Source organism: Ruditapes philippinarum, unplaced genomic scaffold, assembly GCF_026571515.1.
Source record: "Ruditapes philippinarum isolate M1 unplaced genomic scaffold, ASM2657151v2 ctg548_1_1_1_1, whole genome shotgun sequence".
NCBI classification, from domain to species: domain Eukaryota; kingdom Metazoa; phylum Mollusca; class Bivalvia; order Venerida; family Veneridae; genus Ruditapes; species Ruditapes philippinarum.
This window is the reverse complement of record NW_026861361.1, coordinates 299,281-324,372: the sequence shown is the minus strand read 5'-3', so window position 1 is coordinate 324,372 and position 25,092 is coordinate 299,281. Positions and strand designations below refer to the sequence as shown.

At 31.7% G+C, this 25,092-nt stretch overlaps 1 protein-coding gene across 1 annotated transcript in view; it reads left to right on the top strand.

The window, feature by feature from the left end:
* Nucleotides 1-25,092, top strand: part of LOC132715388 (uncharacterized) — a 49,215-nt gene that overhangs the window by 3,051 nt on the left and 21,072 nt on the right. Inside the window, exon 2 of the mRNA XM_060698387.1 lies at nt 24,160-24,619. Within this exon, the coding sequence (XP_060554370.1) occupies nt 24,160-24,619 (460 nt within the window). The remainder of the gene's footprint in view (nt 1-24,159; nt 24,620-25,092) is intronic.

Genomic DNA, 25,092 nt, shown 5'->3' with positions numbered 1-25,092 from the left:
GGTAATTTGACAAACCTTTATACTTTGATATTCTTGCAGATGTCGGTAATTTGACAACATTTACAAATGTTGGCAATTTGACAAACCTTTACTCTAAATAGCCATGCAGATGTCGTTAATTTGAGAGCATTTACAAATGTTGGCAATTTGACAAACCTTTATACTTTGATATTCTTGCAGATGTCGGTAATTTGACAAACCTTTACTCTAAATAGCTATGGTGATGTCGTTAATTTGAGAGCATTTACAAATGTTGGCAATTTGACAAACCATTACTCATGCAGATATTGGTGATTTAATGAATCTGTACTCAGATATTCAAAGATTGATGACATATTCAACAGCAAAATATAGATTTACACTGAAAATGACCCAGAATTTAAACTGAAAAAATAGTGACACGTGCTCTATCATGGATAAGCTCAACAGCTAACTACCAGTATATCTAGCAATTATAAATCGGTGTTGCAAGCCCTAGCAAACAGTTTGCCTGATTTAAATAATATATTATTGGTAGAATAAGAAGGACATACGACTTTATTAAAGCATAAAATAAAAATAAATCTTCGAACATATTAAGAACTTCAGAGGTGAAAAAGAAGGGAAGCTATTTTGTCTTAACTTTAACATATACTATCAAGGGTTATCTAAAACAAGTGAACATCAACTATTATTATAGCAAGAAAAGTGCGTATTTATCTATATGTGCTAGAAAACGTTTTAAAGGTTGATTTATCCACTGATGTTCAAATAGGCGTTGATAAAATGTCTGTTAAATACTTATTCAAATTAAATATAAGATGTTCTTCATTCACTCAAGTACTCAAGTAAAGATAAAAGTAAAGGCAAAAACTTTTCTCATTCACTGGTATTGAAATAGAGGTTTATAAATTGTTTCTAATTCTTGATGATATTCAAATAGAGGTTAATAAAATGTATCTAATTCTTGATGATATTCAAATAGAGGTTAATAAAATGTTTCTAATTTGCATTGATATTTAAATAGAGGTTAATTTAATGTTTCTATTTCGCACTGATATTCAAATAGAGGTTAAATAAATACTTTTAATTCGCGCTGATATTTAAATAGAGGTAAATAAAATGTTTCTAATTCTCGTTGATATTGAATAAGGGGTTGATATGAAGGCCCTTCATTAACTTGGATACACAAATCTGATCGATTTCATCCTATGTTTAAATTGAGATTAATAAAATGTCACTCATAAACTTTTATATTCATATTAAGATTAATAAAGTTCACCCTAATATTCAGATTAAGGTGAAAAAAAATCAAATCAAGGTAGCTACACCAAAATGTCCACAAAGGATGTCTGTCATAACTCGGATATATTCAGTTAGGGTTGATCAAGTGTGTCTTATTTACTCTTTATTATCCCCCGCCGAAAGGCGGCGGGGAGATAAAAATAGTCTCTGTCCGTCCGTCTGTCCTTCCGCTCTCACGGGACAGTAATAATGTGGCTAGTGAGACAATAGGTAACTGTACTTTCTCTTTGATGTCATTCATTCCGTAATGCTTTTATGTGGCTTTTTTCTTTTGTGTGGCTAAAAAGAACAATAGAGAGAACAAAAGTGTAGCCACATTATTACTGTTCCGTAAGAACGTCCGTCCTTCCGTCCCACATTTTTGTCTCAAAAAGTATTTGAGGTGCTAACTTGAAATTCTACCCTGCATAATTTTTTAGTTAGTGCCCTTTGCTTTTTTTCATACTTAATTTTTGTCCAGAACATAACTCAAAAAGCCTTTGAGATATCAACATGAAACTTCATAGGTGGATAGATCTCACTCAGGAGGTGTGCAGTGCACAAGAATAATAACACTACCTTCATAATTTTTTAGTTATTGCCCTTTGTTATCTTTAGCCATAAGTTCCAAATCTGTAATCACTTCAGCCATCAGTTTTCATTACCAAAAGACCTTAAAAATTGAATTATTATGGTCTACTATGTATACATTCTTCCCATTAGCAAACACATTCGGCGGGGGATGTCCATGTGTGTTACTAACTCTTAAATTCGAAAGAAAAACGTTGATATAGGTGTGCCTTAAGGATACATTTTGATATATGTGTGCCCCAATTCACTCTGATGTCGATTATTGAAATCCTCTTTTTTCTTTCTTCTTTGTGGGGCCATATGGACCATATGTACATCGGCTAATATCCTATCATATATACATGTTGATAATTTATCGAAGCGTTATTTAAAGATGAGTGATCTGTCTTACTTTATGTCTATACGATGGTAACCATGTTAATGTTTCAAACCCTACATGTATGTATCATTCCTTTTCTGTGATATCCATGATAAGAAATGATATGTGTTTATCTTAATTCAAATATTAATGCACATTTTGAGGATGCGCCTTACATATGTTCTTATTTCATATATATACGAGTAAACTGATAATATGTATCAACTTACGTCTGATAGGCGTTATATGTTTACAATATATTAAACCCGAAATCTCTGGATTTGTAGCAAATTATCTTTTCAAGTATTGCCACTGCTGAAAATTTGCTTATAATTTCCCCCTCAATTTGTAATAAGTTTACCAGCATGACATAATTATATTTGATATTTATTGAACTTAAATGTAAAAAAAAGTTTTCTTTGCTACTCTGGTATAAGTCGATATACTGTAGTTTGATTATCATAAACATGTGGAATAAAAGAAAATGTAGTTGTTCATAATTTTGTGTAAATATGTTGTTCAACTTGTACTGTACAAAAATAGAAACTGGTACACTATTTGTATCTCATATAAAGAAACGGTTATTAAATATTTAAATCGTTCCTAAACAATTGTTTCATTTATAACAATGACAATTAAAAATCAATCATGCATTTACAATTGCAAAATGTCGTTTATTTTACTGTCAATCAAATTCCGGAAATGAACACCTCGTAGTTCTTAATGGCCGATTATTTTCGGCGCGAGAATCATAATGACTAATTTCAAAAAAAAAAGAATCTTGCAAAAGTCATTTTTTCAATGAAACCATCTTTCGCAAGACACTATTAAAGTCGGTTATCCGAAACTATATCTATCCGATTAATACTTATTATTATAGATATGATATACATGCATTATAGTCAAATATAGTTATTTAAAACCATATTCATTGTAATGCATTAACACTCATCTTTGGTTCTACAAATGAATTCTAAAAAAAAAACCACTTTACATAGCAAAATATACGTTTATCAACGTTAAATAACTGTTTAGTGTAGGTACGTGTGTTTGCATTAATTGATGTAATGATCAATGCTTTTTTGTCGTTCGTTTAATCTAGTTAATATTTATCAGCTGGGAAATTCAAATGAAAGAAACCTGAATATGGCATACCTTTATTTCGAAATTTATGTCATTCACCTTTATCTCACTTTTTATGTCATAGATCTTTATCTCACTATATATATAGCATACATCTTTATCTCACTATATATGTTATACATTTTTATCTGACTATGTTTCTCATGTATCTTTATTTCCTTTTATATGTCATACATCTTGATCTCACTTTATATATCATACATTGTTACCTCACTTTATAAATCATACATTTTATCTCACTGTATGTATCAAACATTTTACCTCACTTTATAAATCATACACCTTTATCTCACTGTATGTATCAAACATTTTACCTCACTTTATAAATCATACATCTTTATCTTTTATATATCATACATCTTTATCTCACTTTATATATCAAACATCTTTATCTCACTTTATATATCATACATCTTTGCCTCACTTTATATATCATACATCTTTATCTCACTTTATATATCAAACATCTTTGCCTCACTTTATATATCATACATTTTTACCTCACTGTATGTATCAAACATTTTACCTCACTTTATAAATCATACATCTTTATCTTTTATATATCATACATCTTTATCTCACTTTATATATCAAACATCTTTATTTCACTTTATATATCATACATCTTTGCCTCACTTTATATATCATACATCTTTATCTCACTTTATATATCATACATCTTTGCCTCACTTTATATATCATACATCTTTATCTCACTTTATATATCAAACATCTTTATCTCCATTTATATATCAAACATCTTTATCTCACTTTATATATCAAACATCTTTATCTCACTTTATATATCAAACATCTTTATCTCACTTTATATATCATACATCTTTATCTCACTTTATATATCAAACATCTTTATCTCCATTTATATATCAAACATCTTTATCTCACTTTATATATCAAACATCTTTATCTCACTTTATATATCAAACATCTTTATCTCACTTTATATATCATACATCTTTATCTCACTTTATAAATCATACATCTTTATCTCACTTTATAAATCATACATCTTTATCTCACTTTATATATCATACATCTTTATCTCACTTTATATATCAAACATCTTTATCTCACTTTATATATCATGCATCTTTATCTCACTTTATATGTCGAACATCTTTATCTCACTTTATATGTCATACATCTTTATCTCACTTTATATATCATACATCTTTATTTTTCACTTTATATATCATACATCTTTATCTCACTGTATGTATCATACATCTTTACCTCACTTTATAAATCATACATCTTTATCTCCCTTTATATATCATACATTTTACCTCACTTTATAAACCATAATTCATTGTTTCACTTAATATATCATACAAATTTACCTCACTTTATATATCAATACATCTTTGTCTTACTTTTTATATCATACATATTTACCTCACTTTATATACATTGTATCATACATATTTACCTCACTTTATATATCATACATATTTACCTCACTTTATATATCATACATATTTACCTCACTTTATGTATCATACATATTTACCTCACTTTTTATATCATACATATTTACCTCACTTTATGTACCATACATATTTACCTCACTTTATATATCATATATATTTACCTCACTTCATGTATCATACATATTTACCTCACTTTTTATATCATACATATTTACCTCACTTTATGTACCGTACATATTTATCACACTTTATAAATCATACATATTTACCTCAATTTATAAATCATACATCTTTGTCTTACTTTTTATATCATACATATTTACCTCACTCTATGTATCATACATCCTTGTCTCACTTTCTGCTATTGTGATAACAACTAATTAAGCCTGCCCTTATTATAACCATAAAATATTTTTGCCATTTATATAACAACACATATTTTTGCCATTATTGTAACAACAAAACATTTTGCCAGTATCATAATGTCGCCGACATGTGTTTATGTAAAATTAATGTAAGAAGCTACTCACATGAATTTTTCTAGGTTTATTTGTTATTAATTCTTCTAAGCAGTGTAAGATTTCAAATTAATATCTCAAATATATTTTACGCAACAAAGAGAGTCCACGAATTTTTGGATAACCCCTCGTACATATGATTATTTTAAAGTCAACAGTTTATTTTTTAGCATGTAAAACAAACACAGATAATTTAAGAAAAAGTTTTTTCGCTTTGTGAGTTCATCAGCGAATAAAACTCATTAAATCTTGTTCCGTTTTAAAACCAATTATTGAGAGAACTAGGTTGAATATCATTATTCTTAGAACCTTTTTAAAGAGGGCATCTATGAAATTCACAATTAATAGCAATAACATTATTTCATGAAGTGGTACATTATGTAAATATTATATTGCTGTGTTTATTGTACGACTAGTGTTCATATAATCTGAATTTTACGCACACGTATCAAAACAACTTTAATTCAGTGAAAGAACTGTTTCTACGCAGTGTTATGAATAATTAACATTTTACATCACATTAAGTTGTTAAATCGTCGCGTAGAAGTTGAATATCCTAGAATTATCTTCTTGAATGACATTATACAACATTGTATATTTGTTGACATAATGACACCTATTCTCCGGTGTTAGATGCAAGATCCTTTATTTTACGATATGATATTCCTGTGGTAAAATAATATCCCCAATAAACACATACATTATAATTGTAGAACGTTTGATATATGTGAGCTGTTAATCGTCTGAAATTGTAGCTTCAATATGATATATATAGAAACTGTCATCACTTTAAAAACAGTGACACATCTTTTTTTAAATGCGTCTCAATTAATGCATACCATAAATTTTAAAACATTGTTTTTTTGTAAAAGATGCCCTATATCTTTGTATATATGTGTTGTTCGTCTGACATTGTAAGCGTTTTAAAGATCAAGATATAAAATATAACAACTGCTAAATCTGTATATCTACAGGATTTCGAGACATTTCGGCCCCAAGACGTATCGGTCCCATATTACCCAAGACGTTTCGGCCCCAGACGTTTCGGCCCGTTACCAAATCGGCCCCAGAATAAGTACTGTGTTTTAAACCGGTTTATTAAAATTTCACAGTTATAATAATCATAAATGACAATTTTCATGACGTGGAACGCCAATTTCCAAATACCTTGACTTTATATTACAACCATAATTTATATGAAAGAATTACGATACCTCTTATATATTTTATGTAAGATGAAATCTTTACCAAAACCATCAACGATTAGATACTTGTTGCATTTAATGTTAACTTCAATGTTTATAAATATCTCACAATAAAAAGCTACTCGTAATTATTTCCTTGCAGGGCCAAAACACTATTTTGGGGGAAGGGGCATCGGCTTTTTCTTGGGGAAAATATGCGTGATTTTGGCATACTTTGGGAAAAGGGGTCTCAAATTTAACACACACATTTAAAAAGTTCTTCAAAATAGAAAAGCAAAAAGGACTGGGAAATACTGATAAGGCAGTAAAAGACCTTAATTCAACACCATCATTAAAGTTTGTTCTAAATTCTATGAAAATTTCAAAAGACTGGGGTATTTTGAGGACCAAACTGGGGGGAAAAATAGGCTAGTTTGGTTAGGGAAAGGAGGATTTGGCCCTGCCTTGATATTGAAAAATCTAACACATTTAATTATCAGGTAAGGAAAGTTAGTTGTTCATGCACGTGTAAATCGAAACATTCGGTCATATGTAATTTTACAATGAAAATAAAACAGAAGCCATAATTTCTTAAATTCTTTTGTCACTGTCAATATTGTTTGATTAAAGTAAATAATAACGTCTCGCGGAAAAGGGCCGAAACGTCCACGGGCCGATTTTTCCACTGGGGCCGATTTAGTTTGGGGCCGAAACGTCCTGTTTGCATCTACAGCCCACCACACAGATGGGACATGTATCTTAAAGTAACAGCAATGGTTGTGACATCCACGGTGGGGGTGGTGACGGACAGTAGCCCACTGGGCAATTACCTATAGGGCAATTGCCCACTGCTAAATTTGGCTGGCAGGACACTATAGCGGGATATTGTTCAAGTAGGCTATTGTCCTGTAGTGGGCCGTGGGCTATTGTCGGAGTATGATATTGTCCTAGTGGGCTTTTGTCAAGTGAAATATTGTCCTGCCTAAAATCTATAATGTCCTATTGGGCTATTGGCCCGTGTGCTATTGTCCTAGTGGGCTATAGTAGAGTGGACTCATGTCCTAGTTGGCTATTGTCCAAGTGGGATATTGTCCTCATTGGCTATTTTCCAGTGAGCTTTTGTTCTAAATGGCAATTGTGGTGTAAGCTATATAATCTTATTATCCTATTGTCCTAGTTTTACACCAAAGACAAAGTTGATTTATCACAAATAAGGTAATACAATCATTTTAAAGGATCTACACTTAGATCCAAAAGACTTTAAAAAAAAAACTTTCATAGATTAACTGTGGCACTTAAAACGGAAATATATGAAATATATAATAAAGGAAATTTACTCAGAATTATTAAACTAAAAATCGACATGTTGTGAGATTCGTAGCCCAATTTGTGTTATAACCGTTTATCATTTTTAGGTTCTTTATAAAATTAATTATTTTGGAAAAATAGATTGAGCGAATGATCTAAAAAAATTGAAGTTATTGATAGAGACCAACGTAAAATGGTAAAACCGTAAAATATTATCTAGAACCTGTCATATTAAAATGACCTGAGTGGAGTCCCTTTAACATATTTTAGTCTGTATATATGATGTCACTATCGTATATGATAAAGGATATACGCTTGTCGATTATTGTGTAATTTACCATGAATTCTTGCATAACTAAACAGTTCAATGTTAAAAAGCAATTTTTTCTCTACAAGTTTGTAAGTTTTTACTTAAAAACTTTTAAACAAATGAACCAGATGTTGGTTATTTATAATTATGATTGAGTTATTTGTTATTTAACTTGTAAAAGTTGTTCAAACTGCAGGACTAATATAAATAGCTTGAATAAATCGAATTCCAGAAGTTTAAAAGAAAGTGCAAGTAGAGGTAATAGTTTTGTATCGCCTTGAAAAAGGCGACATATAGGGGTTATTTTTGTCGGCGGTGTCGGCGTCGTTGTCGGCGTCGGCGTCCCCTAAAGCTTGTCCGGAGCATAATTCAGTCACTATAAGTCGGATTGACTTCAAACTTGGTATGCATGCTTCTTTCAATAACCCGAAGTGCAGTGCACAAGGACCGATACTCTGCACTTCTTAATTTCTGAGTTATTGCCCTTTGTTAATTTTCATACTTTAATTTTGTTCGGGCCATTTCTCTTCAACTATAAAAGCTATGGACTTGAAACTTCATAGAATGATAAATCTTATTAAGAAAAAGGGCAGTGCACAAGAACCGGTACTTCAGCATTTCTTTTTTTTTAATCATTGCCCTTTAATGATTTTCATACTTTATTTTTGTCCTGGCCATTTCTCATGATTTATAAAAGCTATGGGCTTGAAACTTCATAGGATGATAGATCTCATTTAGAAGAAGTGCAGTGCACAAGAACTGGCACTCTGTTTTTCTTATTTTTTGAGTTATTGCCCTTTGTTAATTTTCATACTTTAATTTTGTTCAGGCAATTTCTCTTCAACTATAAAAGCTATGGACTTGAAACTTCATAGGATGATAGGTCTCATCGAGATGAGGTGCAGTGCATAAAAACCGGTACTCCATGGTTTTTGAGTTATTGCCCTTTGTTAATTTTCATACTTTAATTTTGTCCGGGCCATTTCTCTTCAACTATAAAAGCTATGGACTTCATTATCTTCATAGGATGATAGATCTCATTAAGAAGAAGCGATGTGCACAAGAACTGGTACTCTCCCTTTTTTCTAGTTATTGCCCTTTAGCAGTGTTTATAAATAACCTACATTTAAGAAGAAAATGCTTAAGTGTTCACAAGGCGACTCGCGGAGTTCTAGTTTTAATTTTGAATTTGTATTCACCAAGTGGCTTGTCAAAGTGTATGATAACCCAATTCAAATATCTGTATCTAAAATATAGGCTTTTTATAGATCTCAAGTACTTCATTTCGAAGGACAATTACATTATTATATGTTGGGGCAATGGTTAAGACGACATTGAAACAAATAAACAATTTAATACTTTTCAGTGAAATATCAAGACAATTTTTGTTTTATCTCGCAAAAAGATAATTGATAATAACTAGGAGATCTAAAAACTAAGAAAAATATCTTTTAGGATACAATTAAAATGATTGATCGAAATAACATTTAGTATTTTAACGTTTTGTACTTTGACAACTCATGTATTAACGTTTGTTGTTTATATTACCAGGAAGAATGGTATATCATGTAGTTCTTATGTTGTTCAGATGCTCTTATATGATACCACAGTACATCTTATATCATACCACAGTACATCTTATATGATACCACAGTACATCTTATATTATACCACAGTACATCTTATATTATACCACAGTACATCTTATATGATACCACAGTACATCTTATATTATACCACAGTACATCTTATATGATACCACAGTACATCTTATATTATACCACAGTACATCTTATATTATACCACAGTACATCTTATATTATACCACAGTACATCTTATATTATACCACAGTACATCTTATATCATACCACAGTACATCTTATATTATACCACAGTACATCTTATATGATACCACAGTACATCTTATATTATACCACAGTACATCTTATATTATACCACAGTACATCTTATATTATACCACAGTACATCTTATATTATACCACAGTACATCTTATATGATACCACAGTACATCTTATATTATACCACAGTACATCTTATATTTTACCACAGTACATCTTATATTATACCACAGTACATCTTATATTATACCACAGTACATCTTATATTATACCACAGTACATCTTATATTATACCACAGTACATCTTATATTATACCACAGTACATCTTATATTATACCACAGTACATCTTATATTATACCACAGTACATCTTATATCATACCACAGTACATCTTATATTATACCACAGTACATCTTATATTATACCACAGTACATCTTATATTATACCACAGTACATCTTATATTATACCACAGTACATCTTATATTATACCACAGTACATCTTATATGATACCACAGTATATCTTATATTATACCACAGTACATCTTATATTATACAACAGTACATCTTATATGATACCACAGTATATCTTATATTATACCACAGTACATCTGAACTTCTCATAAGCTGCATAATCGTACGAAATTCACCGAAAATAAAATATATCTTTATAACTGTCAATTAATTTAATTGTGTAAAATTATGAAACGAATTTGCTTAATGACTATGTTTAACAAATAATGTTAAATGATTGCAATATAACGTTAATTTAGGCGGCCATGTAAACAAACTTTTTTTTCATATTATATTGTTGAACCCAAATTGTATGTAAACCGTGCTAGAATCAAGTCTAACGTTTGGAATTCACAAACAGCTGGTATATTAAAGTAGGTTTACAAACAAATTTCACATCAAACTAAAACAGATAGCGTCATTGTTTATTTAAGAAACATGGTGCAGCAGCAAATTTTTGGTTGGTATGTGAAACAGTTTTTTTAAACAAAACGCTTTCTCCAAAATAATCTGATATATTATTATATTCCGGAAAGAACTTTCTTGCCATCAACTTTGTGAATGCCTGATCCTTGCTTATTCTGTAACGTTTTTGGTTTTTTATCCTCAAAACGTTTATTATTATTATTATTATTATTATTATTATTATTATTTATTATTATTATTATTATTATTATTATTATTATTATTATTATTATTTATTATCATTATTATTATTTTAGTAAACTAATCTATATTTATACCAAAGATGGATGACAGTTGCGTCATGTTGGTACTTTATTTGGACAATTCACGTTAAAATAGACACGTTGACACATGCGGATCATTCAAACTTTTACAGAAAATGTATCACTGTGTCCAGACATACAAGCGATACAGCAAGACGATTATGTTTTCTCTCTGTCGTAACAAACGAGTTTATACCTACGATTGTATAAAACTTCTGTCATAAGGTTTTTAACAAGACTCTCGTTGTTGAAGTTTAAAACATCCAAACTTCTTGTATAGTTCATACAGGTGTTTTGAATTAAACTGGTATTCACACGTATATCATCCTTTTTCCATTGCAAAACCCGGTATTTATGTAAGAATATATATACAACCACAAGATATTGCAAAAAAAATATTTTCTTGTTTAAAACTTATTTTTAACTTAATTTGAAAATATGTCAGTATGGAGTTAGTGTAAATTTGTCAACAGAATGTCATGCTTCCCTATGAATTAAGTTCAATTAAAACATTAATTGTGTAAACATATAAAAGAACTTGCATCTTTATTCTAAATACCTTCATGCTTCATATAAAGGTCTCATAAATAACAATCTGTTGTTTTTATTTGTTTGGATAGTCAGACCAAACAAATAATGGTAGCGAAATTTCAGAGTCTAATGTTCTTAATTGCAAATGCCGAAAGTAGTCCACTTTTTTGAAGCGGTTACTTCCCTTTTGTATGTACACTAAAGCCGAAAAATTCAGGGGAGATCACTGCGTAAAGATGGTCAAAGACAGGCCCATCAATTTTCAAGCAAAGTAATTCCCGAATGGTCTAAGATTTCTAATATTGTTTTCTGGTATTTTCTGATCGAAAATAACTAAATACAAAGCGGACATTCAATCTCTGACACAGAAGTTTATGACAAACCTAACAACAAGTAGTTCTCAAAACAGCTTAAAACTAGCGATTTAAAAGAAAGAAATATTTTATTTTGTTACAAGTATCCAACAAATTACAACGCATTTAAAGTTACAATAATAGCGTTGGCTTATAGAATTGTCAATAAATGCACAATCACAAATTACGCGGATGAATATGATTTTATCAATGAAAATACTATTTTTAGCCATGTAGATTACCGAATACTACACAAACCGAGTAGTGGAATATATAGATTCTACATGTCGGACTGTTTGGGCGAGAGGATTTTCGCTAAAATATTTACTTCAATTTTAAACAACAGGTTTACCAGACAAAATACCTCGAAATTAATAAGGATTACAAACCCGAAATGCAATGGAAGTTCTAAATTTAGAATGACTTGATATTATTCAGACATACTGTGTATAACTTTTCCGTGGTGCAGTGGTAACGCGCTCGCCTAGTGAGTGAGAGGTCTCGAGTTCGAATCCCAGTCGAGGAAAGTTTTTTTTTTGTTAAATTCTTTTTTTAATTGTTTTTGTTAAGGAAGTAGCCATGATTTACAAGGATAAAGTGTGGCTGTCGTAAAAAAAAGTACATAAATGATTTTTTGATGCAACTCTAGTTATGCAGAATTCCGTATGTGCCTTACAAAATGAATTATAATACATAAAAAAACTTATACAGGAAAATGCATACAGATATACAGTACGATTTAGATTGCAAAGATCAGAAAATACCAAAGAACTTGAAGCCCTTTGATTCTTTATAAATATACATGCTTATAGTAAGCTTCAGGATTATTTACATCTGTGTTAAACAACAGTTAAAAGTCGTTACAAGCCCTTATTTAGAATAATATGGTTTTCTTCAGGCCGTTCACATATAAATTTAACCGTGGCTGAAGGGTTTTCGGGCTCGCTTAGGAAGCGAGAGGTCTGGAGTTCAAATCCCAGTAAAGGTAACTCATTTTTTTAATTGTTAAAGTCAAATAAACATTGGATTGAATATCAGTGTTGCAATTAGTCTTATAGCCAATTTACTACAATTAAAACGCTGGAAAGCATTGGTGGCACTAAACATATAATCTCACTACCTGCACCTTTCTTACATTCTGAGACCCAAACAAATTCAGCGCCTTCTGTGCTTTGATTTTATATTTATGGCGGTTTCTTCTTATTTCTAATTGGATTTATAGCTAAAAACGATTTTATCTCAGAATGTTTTCTAGAACTTGTATCTGATAACAAATAAATAACGCCTGTTTGTTCACAATACGGAATTCAATATGAAGTGTATTTTCATTTTACTGGATATAGAAATTGGGTTAGTGTCACATTCAATTCCCCTCAACCGAATTTCACAAAATCCCAGAGTAAATATCAGACGGTTTTAAGATAAGAGTAACTCTTTGTTACAAACGAAAACAAAATCTTTTGTCAAAAACTTTAATTTTTAACTTAAATTTAAATTGTCGAGCCTCCAAAGTTATATAAAGTCCTCGGAAGTACTGAGAACAACCAAATGACATGAAAGTTATAAGTCTCGTCTAAGACGTCACACCTTGATGTGTTCCTTTTTAATTAATGCTTTTTAATTTTATGTTTATTTCACATCCTGTTACTGTTTCACAATTGACTGACAGTAAATGGATGAATTCAATAAAAATGCATTATACGAATAGTAACTATTTCCGTATCTATGTGTCAACTTTATTCATCAAAATCTTAACTTTACATCCGCATCTACTGTCATTCGGTGGAAAGCCACATTCATAAAGACGTAAATTAATAGCACCTTTATGTATTTTCTTGAGAATGGAAAATTCCGAGTGTGAAAATAACTGTGGAGGGGAAAGGAACCGCGAATAACGCATGGACGCTTATTTAATGCACTGTATTTTCTTCAAACGTTGAAATTAAGTATGGAATGATAGTGTACCAACTTGATTGTTATTGTATAAACATGCCATACCTAATTATCACAACACTCTTCTTATATTTACTGTTGTTATATTTACATGCTATTAGTTAAATGTTGTCGGGCACACGAATACTATATATTATATATAGACAACACTGATGCTGTGATTGTACTTATCTCTTACATGTCTGACTTAAAAGCTACTAAAGTAGGATTTTATATATTTCACTCTCGCATGAAGGAAGGAACTATGCTATAACTGAGAACTCTAGAACTTTACAAATACATGTATTAATTATGTTTTTACAGAACACAAATTACTAACTGACAAATTCATATAAAATTAAGACAAAACAAATTAAACACGAAATTATGAAAACAGTGATTGGATTATGTGAGATTCAGGTGGATTAATTGTAAGTAAAAGTGATACTAGTGAATAAACTAACAAGTCTATACATGTTTGTTTTCGTTCCTTTTTCAGAGAAAGGATTACATCACTAAAGTTAGGACGGCCAGAGCTCTTATCTGCTGAAGTGCGCAGAGCGGTAATGTCATTACGACAGAACTTCCGGTTTTGAATTAACGCTTCCAATACTGTCCTGAAGTTCGGCGAAGATATTAGCGTCGGGTCGTATAGTCCTTTTGTACTTATTTTATCTGAACTTCCAACTGTGCTGTCACAATTTCCGGTCGTCCCCTGGTCAAGACTTACATAGATCATAGGTCTTACATATCTCGGTTGTAGAATAGTGTATAATTAAATACCACTGTATCTGACCCTAGCCAGTCGTCTGCCGTAAAATATATTCTCGTGAAAATGTCTGAATTTCCAGACCTCTATCATAGGCCGGTTACAACTTTCAGGTCTTATAGTAGCGAAGTCAGCATCACTTTACATCGTGTTGTATATAGTAAAAGTAGTTTACATCACTTTGTCTTTTCAGCAAAAAGTTGATACATTTTTTCTAAATTTGAACTTTCCGTCCTCAGACTTCAAAGAGTTATTACCACTATATATTCATTTTAAGTCATAAAAATGAAGCAGTTAATGTCACTACCGGTATGCTGACTTTCCCTTCATCTGCGTGTCTGACTTTCCCGTCATCTGTCGTTCGTCTTCACCGTGTATGACTTTTCCGTCATCTGTCGTTCGTCGTCACCGTGTCTGACTTTCCCGTCATCTGTCGTTCGTCGTCACCATATCTGACTTTCCCGTCATATGTCGTTCGTCGTCACCATGTCTCTGACTTTCCCATCATATGTCGTTCGTCGTCACCGTGTCTGATTTTCCCGTCATCTGTCGTTCGTCGTCACCGTGTCTGACTTTCTCGTCATCTGTCGTTCGTCGTCACCGTGTCTGACTTTCCCGTCATCTGTCGTTCGTCGTCACCATGTCTTGACTTTCTCGTCATCTGTCGTTCGTCGTCACCGCGTCTGACTTTCCCGTCATCTGTCGTTCGTCGTCACCGTGTCTGACTTTCTCGTCATCTGTCGTTCGTCGTCACCGTGTCTGACTTTCCCGTCATCTGTCGTTCGTCGTCACCGTGTCTGACTTTCTCGTCATCTGTCGTTCGTCGTCACCGTGTCTGACTTTCCCGTCATTTGTCGTTCGTCGTCACCGTGTCTGACTTTCCCGTCATCTGTCGTTCGTCGTCACCATGTCTGACTTTCAGTCTTCTGTCGTTCGTCGTCACCATGAGTGACTTTCCCGTCTTCTATGATAGAATGTTTAACGTTATTTGATTTTCCACTCTTCTATAAAAAAGCATTTAACGTTGCTTGGCTTTCCAGTCTTCTATGATAAGAGTTTTATCGGTGTTTGACTTTCTAGCTGATTAACGGGTTTTTGTATTTTCTGATCGAAGATCAGGAAAAACAAAGCTGACATTCAATTTCTGACACAGCGCTGAACGACAAATCTAACAACAAGTAGTTCTCAAAACAGCTTAAAACTACTTAAAAGAAAGATTTTTTTTCTAATTTTGTTACAAGTATCCAACAAATCACAACGCATTCAAAGTTTAAAAGTAGCGTTGGCTTATAGAATTGTCAATAAATGCACAATCACAAATACGCGGATGAATATGATTTTAATCAAAGAAAATTGTATTTTTAGCGATGTCGATTACCAAATACTTCAGATAAATCTGACAGTCCAATAGTGGAATATATACATGTCGAACTGATTTGGCGAGAGGATTTTCGCTAAATTATTTACATCAATGTTAAACAACAGGTTTATCGTGAACAAAATACCTCGAAATAATTAAACCCGAAATGCAATGCAAATTCTGAATTTAGAATTACTTGATTTTATTCAGGCATTCTTCGTATAACTTCCCTGTGGTGCAGGGGTTACGCGCTCGTTTAGTGTGTAAGAGGTCAGGGTTTCAAATACCAGTCGAGGCAACTATTTTTTTAAGCGTCTTTGTAAAGGAAGTAGTCACGATATGCAATGATAAAGTGTAGCTATCATAAAAAAATGAACATAAATGATTTTTTATGCAACTCTAGTCATGCAAAATTCCTTATGAATCAAACTCTGGTGCCCTGCAAGATAAATAATAGTACATAAAAATAAACTTATATAGGAAAATACATACAGATATACAGTACGATTTAGATTGCAAAGATCAGAAGATACCACAGAGCTTGCAGCCCTTTGATTTACTTTCCAACCATCTATGAAAGAGCGTTTAACGGTATTTGTCTTTCCAATCATCTATGATAGAGAGTTTAACAGTATTTGACTTTCCAATCATCTATAATAGAGAGTTTAACAGTATTAGACTTTCCAACCATCTATAATAAAGAGTTTAACAGTATTAGACTTTCCAACCATCTATGATAGAGAGTTTAATAGTATTTGACTTTCCAGAAAATTTAACGGTATTTGACTTTCCAATCATCTATGATAGAGAGTTTAACGGTAGACTTTCCAACCATCTATGATAGAGAATTTAACAATATTTTACTTTCAAGAAAATTTAACAGTATTTGACTTTCCAATCATCTATGATAGAGAGTTTAACGGTAGACTTTCCAACCATCTATGATAGAGAATTTAACAATATTTTACTTTCCAACCATCTATGATAGAATTTAACAGTATTTGACTTTCCAACCATCTATGATAGAGAATTTAACAGTATTTGACTTTCCAACCATCTATGATAGAGAGTTTAACGGTATTTGACTTTCCAACCAATTCTGATAGAGAGTTTAACGGTATTTGACTTTCCAACCATCTATGATAGAGAGTTTAACGGTATTTGACTTTCCAACCATCTTTGATAGAGAGTTTAACGGTATTTGACTTTCCAACCATCTATAATAGAGAGTTTAACGGTATTTGACTTTCCAACCATCTATGATAGAGAGTTTAACGGTATTTGACTTTCCAACCATCTATGATAGAGAGTTTAACAGTATTTGACTTTCCAGAAAATTTAACGGTATTTGACTTTCCAACCATCTATGATAGAGAGTTTAACAGTATTTGACGTTCAAACCATCTATGATAGAGAATTTAACAGTTTTTGACATTCCAATTTCTTACCCTTGGTACGGCTGTTTCCGAAACAATATGGCAGATATTATTGACGTTGTTTGACTTTCCTGTCTTGTATGATAGAGTTATGTCAGTATTAATTATACATTTCTCTAGTTTGTACATCATTTAGCTGAATAGTTTGTGTTAATGTGAAGTCATTATGTGCAAGGCTTATATCAAAGTACTGCAGCCAGCTATGAGATTAACTAATTAATCAATTAATTAATTGATAAATCACTCATTAGCAATAATTTGCAAACAATGGTACAAAACTAATTAACATAATCATATGAAAGAGATCCGAACCATTAACTATTACATAAATCTTAATGTATGATTAGAAAAATGAAGATGAAGAAAAATAAGCAATGCGCTTCGGATTTTCAAAATAGTAATCCTTGTCGTTTACATGTTCTGCACCAAATTAGGTCAAAATCACACACTGAGATTTTTCGACTGTGATCGTGCATTTTTGAACGTTGATTGGTTGTTATTACCATCGATTGTTACCGAGCACATGTGTTTACTAACTACTTTAACATGCCGACATATTTAAGATCGCTTTGAAGTTAAATTTAAATCATTCACTTTCTTTGCTGAGGCGCACCTTATATAGAAACTATTTTTGTGAAAATGCATAGGTATCTTTGAAATTTATATACATGTGTTTCAGATAGAAATATTATGTTTATTAATAAAAAATATTTTAGATAAAAAATGTTTTAACTTTCTAAAGTACATACATACCCTACCAAAACTGGCGTGGGACGAAAGTTTAGAGGGAAAAACAAATTTATATTTAAAGTTGACATTGCTCAGACGCTTTGTAAATTCATCACTCAGACCTAACGTCATTTGGTCTATTGACGTCATTTCTGACGTGAGATTTTTTTATCAAAATACTTCCCTTGTTTTCTGTTTGATATAACTAAAATATATTCATTTGTCTTTCACACTAGTAATGTATATAACGAGATTTTTATTCTAAAGAGTCTGTGGAGAAGAAATGAAAATTAAGTTATGAATGAATTTAGTCATTAAATAAAAAAGAATATGACATTCGGTGTCATTTTATACAAACTTTATGAAACTTGTCCAGGAAAAATAGTTTGCCAAAAACTCGTATAAAAACATTTTCCTGAACTCTTTTCACTAATGGCAACTCATGTCATATCCTGTACATATGAGTTTAGTTCTGATTGTTTTTAGTAAAGATTTTATTCGACTACACAAAAATATGGCTCTAGAAAATGTTTTAGATTATAAGTAAAAGCACTTCCAAAAAAAATGCAAGGAATCGCCGTACGTTCTGTCAGGGATTTAAAAATATTTTTTCGTGAAATGGACTCCTAAATAACAGAACTAATGTTTCTTCTTTTTTTAGAGAAATGTTCCAAATAATGTTTATCCCACATGAGCCTACACACTGTTCCAAAAAGATAGTATTTCAATTCTATATAAAGGGTAACCGAGAAAAAACATGGCCGATGTTGTGCCCCTTTTTGAGATCCTTTGGTATCATGTGGTATTAATTCTCCATTCTGATTGGCTTAGGGCAGACGGTGTACAGGTAGAAATGGTTGTATATGTCGCAGTATGTCGCCGTCCGAACGGTGACATTAAGAACTACTATAACAGGGCAACTAGTTGAAGAATCTAACGACAAACAAATTATTACAAAGGTCATTGAACCAAAGATTTCAATACAACATAGTAACACCTTGATAACATCCTGCCTGAAGTGTATCTATAAAAATTTGGTTTCAAACAAAATAACTCTGATACCACCATTTGTAGACTAAAATAGGTAAATTTTGCTGTTGTACATTAATAGATATTTTATTATTCTTGCATATCGAAGTTCTATGACTAAACAAGCAATCACTCAATGATCTCGATATACAAGTACAATCAACTTCACAATAAAAGAAATAAAAGTCAGCGGATATAACAAGAACAGAACTTTGATGTTGTAAGATTGATAGTTTTATTACAGCCTGCATCTCGTGTCATTTTAAACCTGTATAATAAAGTCATTGAATAACGGAAACTGAATTATATAATAAATTAGTTCAATATAGGTCAATACATTTTCTCCATCGTCACGATGCTTCATCGCTAAACATAGCATGTAACATCTGGGACATACGTATATCCCAGGTAACATATAGATGTAAGAGTTTTTATGTAAAGCTTAATAATAAAAAAATAAGATAAAGATGTAGATACCGTAAATCATGATAATATATTTATGTGTCTGACTTTATCAAAAAGCGGAAGTTAAATATTGTCCCGAAAACGTTTCATTCCGTTTATATTCTCCCGTAGATCTCGTCAGCAACCTATATAACGTATATACTTCACTTTAAAATGTTTTAGAGCTTTCAATTTCATTGTCTCCTGTTAAACTAAATTTAAGTTTAGAATTAGAGCAAGGCGTCGGGAAACATGAACGACAAGTAGTGTATGACACCTGTATAGACTAGACTTTAATTGCATGCATTAATTTGTCTATGTGACATAATGATGACATGATCAAGTTGAATATGTCTCCCATTAAATGACTTGTAGTTCGTTTAAAACCACATCATTACAATTTTATGTTTTAGGACGTGGACAGAGAATAAAAATGGGAAATGTTCCTGTTCAGGCACCATATGTACTATGGAAGCGTCCTGGTGCCAATTTACAATATTCTATTAAAAAAGGATAACTCCTACGTAGGAGTCGTAAAAAACCTAATAAGGAGTTTATAACTCCTACGCAATAGCTTATTTCTCCAACGTAAGACTTTATAACTCCTACGTGGGACCTTTTTTCTCCAATGTAGGACACTATAACTCTATATATTTTAAGTCCTACGTAGGATTAGGCTTTTTTAATATCTCTACGTAGGAGTTATAAACACCTAATTAGGTTTTTTTTTTTAATATCTCTACGTAGGAGTTATCCCTTTTAATAGAAAATTATAAAATGGCACCAAGACGATTCCTTACCATACAAATGGAAATAATAATAATTACTATGTTAGTTTTAACTTATTGATAGTCTGTTCCTTGTCAAGCTATCTATAAGAAGTATTGCTATGGGGGAACAGTGATGATGCGCATGCTCAACTAGCTTATGGCAAAATGACCACTGCCCTACATATAATTCCGTAACAGTTTTAAATATGTGTTGAATTATAAAGAATGAAAGCCAAAGATGTTTATGTAGTGTTAAAAACACGTAGAAAAGATCGGGAATATTTTAAGAAACCCACAACCCCCGCCCACAACCCCCGCACACATCAACTTAGCGATCAATTCACACTTAAAAAATTTAATATTACATTAATCGTTGTAAAATTATTGAAGTAAATTTGTTAACAACAAATAATTTCAATTACATACTTAATTCAATCTTATTGATAGATATAAAAAAGTAACAGCAACAAAAACATGAGAAAATGACTTCAAATGCAATTATAAATACTTTAATTATTTATCAAATTCACAAGCATGTTTTGCCTGTACATGCACATGTATTTAGTGATGCGGTTTACCTGATTTTATCTTTATTATGTCTGATCTGAATTTGATGTATTACTGTCGAGAATTAATTACCCCTTTTGCATAAATTTCAGTAATTTTACAAATCTTAAACGTAATGACATATTTTCATGTGGCTTATTTTAACTTTTTTAATCTATATAAAAATATACCAATCATCTTATGTTTACTTCACGTACATGTTTGTATAAATTACTGAATTAATATCAACATATAAAGGTTTTCTTTCCTATTACCATATGAGCCGCGTCACGACAAAACCAACATAATGGGTTTGCGACCAGCATGGATCCAGACCAGTCTGCGCATCCGCGCAGTCTGATCAGGATCCATGCTGTTCGCTATATCAGTTTCTCTACTTGTTATAGGGTCTGTAAGCGAACAGCATGGATCCTGATCAGACTGCGAGGATGCGCAGGCTGGTCTGGATCCATGCTGGTCGCAAACACATTATGTTGGTTTTGTCGTGACGCGGCTCAAATGTATTACGTTGTTTACGTCATTATATTCATTTTAATACTATTTTGGACAAGTTGTAAAAACAAAGGCACCTATAGGCTTGACAATCCATTTAGTTAAAGGAAGCGTACGTACAGTACAAATTACGTAGGAATATGTAATTTATGAAAAATAATGGTTTAGCATGCCAATTTCAGCTGCTCTATCTAAAACTAGTAAATCAATTATTATAAGTCTGACACTTTAAACGCTCAAATAGTTCCTTCGTTCATGTGTGTCGTAATTTAAGCCACATATATCAGTTACGTTTAGATGATCACTTCTTTAACCATTGTGAATAATATATGCATTACCACTTCTCTCAGTAATATCAAGATAATCACTTCTGCACCAATTACCACTTCTGTTCTGCAGCAATTATCGGTAATACTGCAATTACCACTTCTGTTCTGCAGCAATTATCGGTAATACTGCAATTACCACTTCTGTTCTGCAGCAATTATCGGTAATACTGCGAAATTCACCTATTCTACCCAACACAGAAATTTGCTACCATTATAAGAAATACTTAAACACTTCTACAACCATTATCAGTAATATTTGCATTACCGCTTCTGCAACCATTATCAGCAATACTTAAATTACCACTTCTGCAACAATTATCAGTAACATTTGCATTACCACTCCTTATTATCAGTATGCATTATCAGTAATATTAAGATTGCCACCTCTGCTCCATTAATCACTAATACTTTAATTACTACTTCTACAATCATTTTCACTTATATTTGCATTACCACTTCTAACCATTATCAATAAAATAAGATGGCCATCTCTGCAACCATTATCAGTAATATTAAGATATCATGTTAACGTTTACCGCTACCAATACTGTTACCACATTACCACTGGGTGTAATGATACTAAATAGCTTGGAGCAATCATCAAATTGCTTTATACCTGTAATCATTTCCAAATTCGGGACAATTTATATATATCTACATTATATAGGAATATCAATTATATTCGTTACAGTTATAATCATAAATATAGGAGTTAATTAATTTAATTTGTCATCAAAACATCCAGGTGTTATTACTTTTAAAAAGAATTACAATTTATCGTGTAGGTTCTAAAATTGTTCATTAGGACTTTTTGGTATAATCTCACTCAGATTTAACAGGAAGGAGGAATGGTGTGGTTTATGTGTAATTTATAAGATAAGATGTCATGTTGTAACCAGATAAAGCCTGGTTTATCACTAGACTAGCGATCATCACGCACCTCTGACCTGGTAACTTCACTCAGCTAAACTTGTCGTTTAAATTAATCACCATTTTATGACTTTAAAATGACAGAATCCCTTCCCTGTATGCTGAAATATCTTAAAGTCAAATATTAAGAACATGTGTGAAAAATGCATCGGGTTTTATTTCGTTTGAAGTCGGATTTACATCAGCTTCTTTAGATATATCAGGAATAATAATTGGTATAACAGGTGATCATGTACTAGTAAATATATATAAGATACCACACAAAATCACTACAATTTTGATATTTTTATTTCACACAAATAAACTATTAAACATTAATACCGTTAGATAAATCTAGATATTTTTTTATTAATGAGGACATATTATTTAAGTTTATGTTTTTTAGTTAAACGAGAATTATATCATTTGCATTGGACAAAGTCCAATTTTCAAAGCCATTTAATTTTCAACAAGTCCGTACATTAGCTGTAGGGACCACATATTGATATTGTTTAATAGCATATTTTCTGGTGAAAAACACGATGGTACGATGATGAAATCGCTATGGTAAGATGGCGAAACGCGATGGTACGATGGCGAAACGCGATGGTACGATGGTGAATTCGCGATGGTACGATGACACGCTCGAAAAAGCGCAATGGTAGAATGGCGAAAAAAGCGATATTACATGGCGTTTTTTCACCATCGTGATATCGAATTTTATTATTTTCAATAAGCACATTATAATTTCAAATGATGAAATATTTACATGATTATTTGATTATGCTCTTTTGTAAACGTGTGAAATATTGATTGTAGTAAATTTGCACATCCATTATGGTAAAATCCCATTTAACAAAATGTAGCTTAGATTTAAATATGTGTATTAACAGCGCTAGAAACGTATTCTTTGTAAATATTTTAAATAATAATTGTGTCTGCAACAGATTAGTTGTACGTTGACATTGATGGCACATCAAAACCAGATTGTCCTGTACATCCGACACTTAACGTTCACTTTTAACATTACAATGACATTTGAAATACTAAAAAAACGTTTGATAAAACATTTTTATAACGTCTGCTTACATGCACACAGTGTTTCATTTGAAATGCCCGCATGTTTAATTGTGAATGAGGTGGCAGACAATATCTAGCGGCAAGTTTAATAGAGGATGATCTTGTAGTGAGATGAACAAGATTGATATAGATGCTATGTGTAGTACAAGATGATATGATAAATCGTTTAAAATCCTCTTTATTAACTTCTTCTTCTTCAGAGCAAGCTGTGTCTGTAAGTGCCACTGCAGACGAAATTATCAAAGAAATGGACTTACTAGGAAATCTAAATTGAAATCCGCAAAGCTCACCAGACATTTCAGTAAGGATAAATTAAGTAACATTACGCAACGGCAGAAAAATACAATTGGATTAATTAAAGTAAACAATACATCAAAGGAGTTTAGAACTCGCTTAAAAAGTGAACATTATTCGGATAGGGAAGATAAAGGGTTAGGTGACGGTCACAAGGGATATATAAACTTGCTGTGTCTACACGTAAAGAAAAATATGGCAAAATTATTGTGTCACTGTGTAATATTGTTATTATTGTGCCTATGTGGAGTCGTTATGGTGCATCATAATATTGGCGAGACAAAAAACACATTAATACACAATGTTGGAGGATATAAACACAAACAAAACAGTTATATTACAACACCTGAATCTTCAATTCTATTGGTCAGTATAGTTTACTTTATATCAAATAAATGTTAGTGTTTTTGTCTGTCTGCCTAAATGGGTTGTAAATGCACGGGAATGCACGTGCATATGTGCGCTTGTTAGTGTCAGTTTTTTATCTGGACTTTTTTAGGATTAAATATTTAATTATTTGGTCTATTTTATAGCGGATTTTCCTTGCGTTCGTTGTCTTTTTTCAGCGTATTATACCTAGTTTATATACATATATATTGAGACTAATCGGTTAGTTAGATAAAAAAAAAGTGGAATGAAAGGTTTTATTGTGAATTTACATAAGCATTTTATTTTATCTGATTAGCTTGTTTGTCGGCAAAAACTCTTGAATGATGGTTGTCAGCCAAATGTTTACCTTATGTTTTAAAACTCAATGTAGTATTAAGCCAATTCATGGAACGTAAAATGATATTATATAATTATGTAACATTAGTATATTCATATTGGTACATCTATTC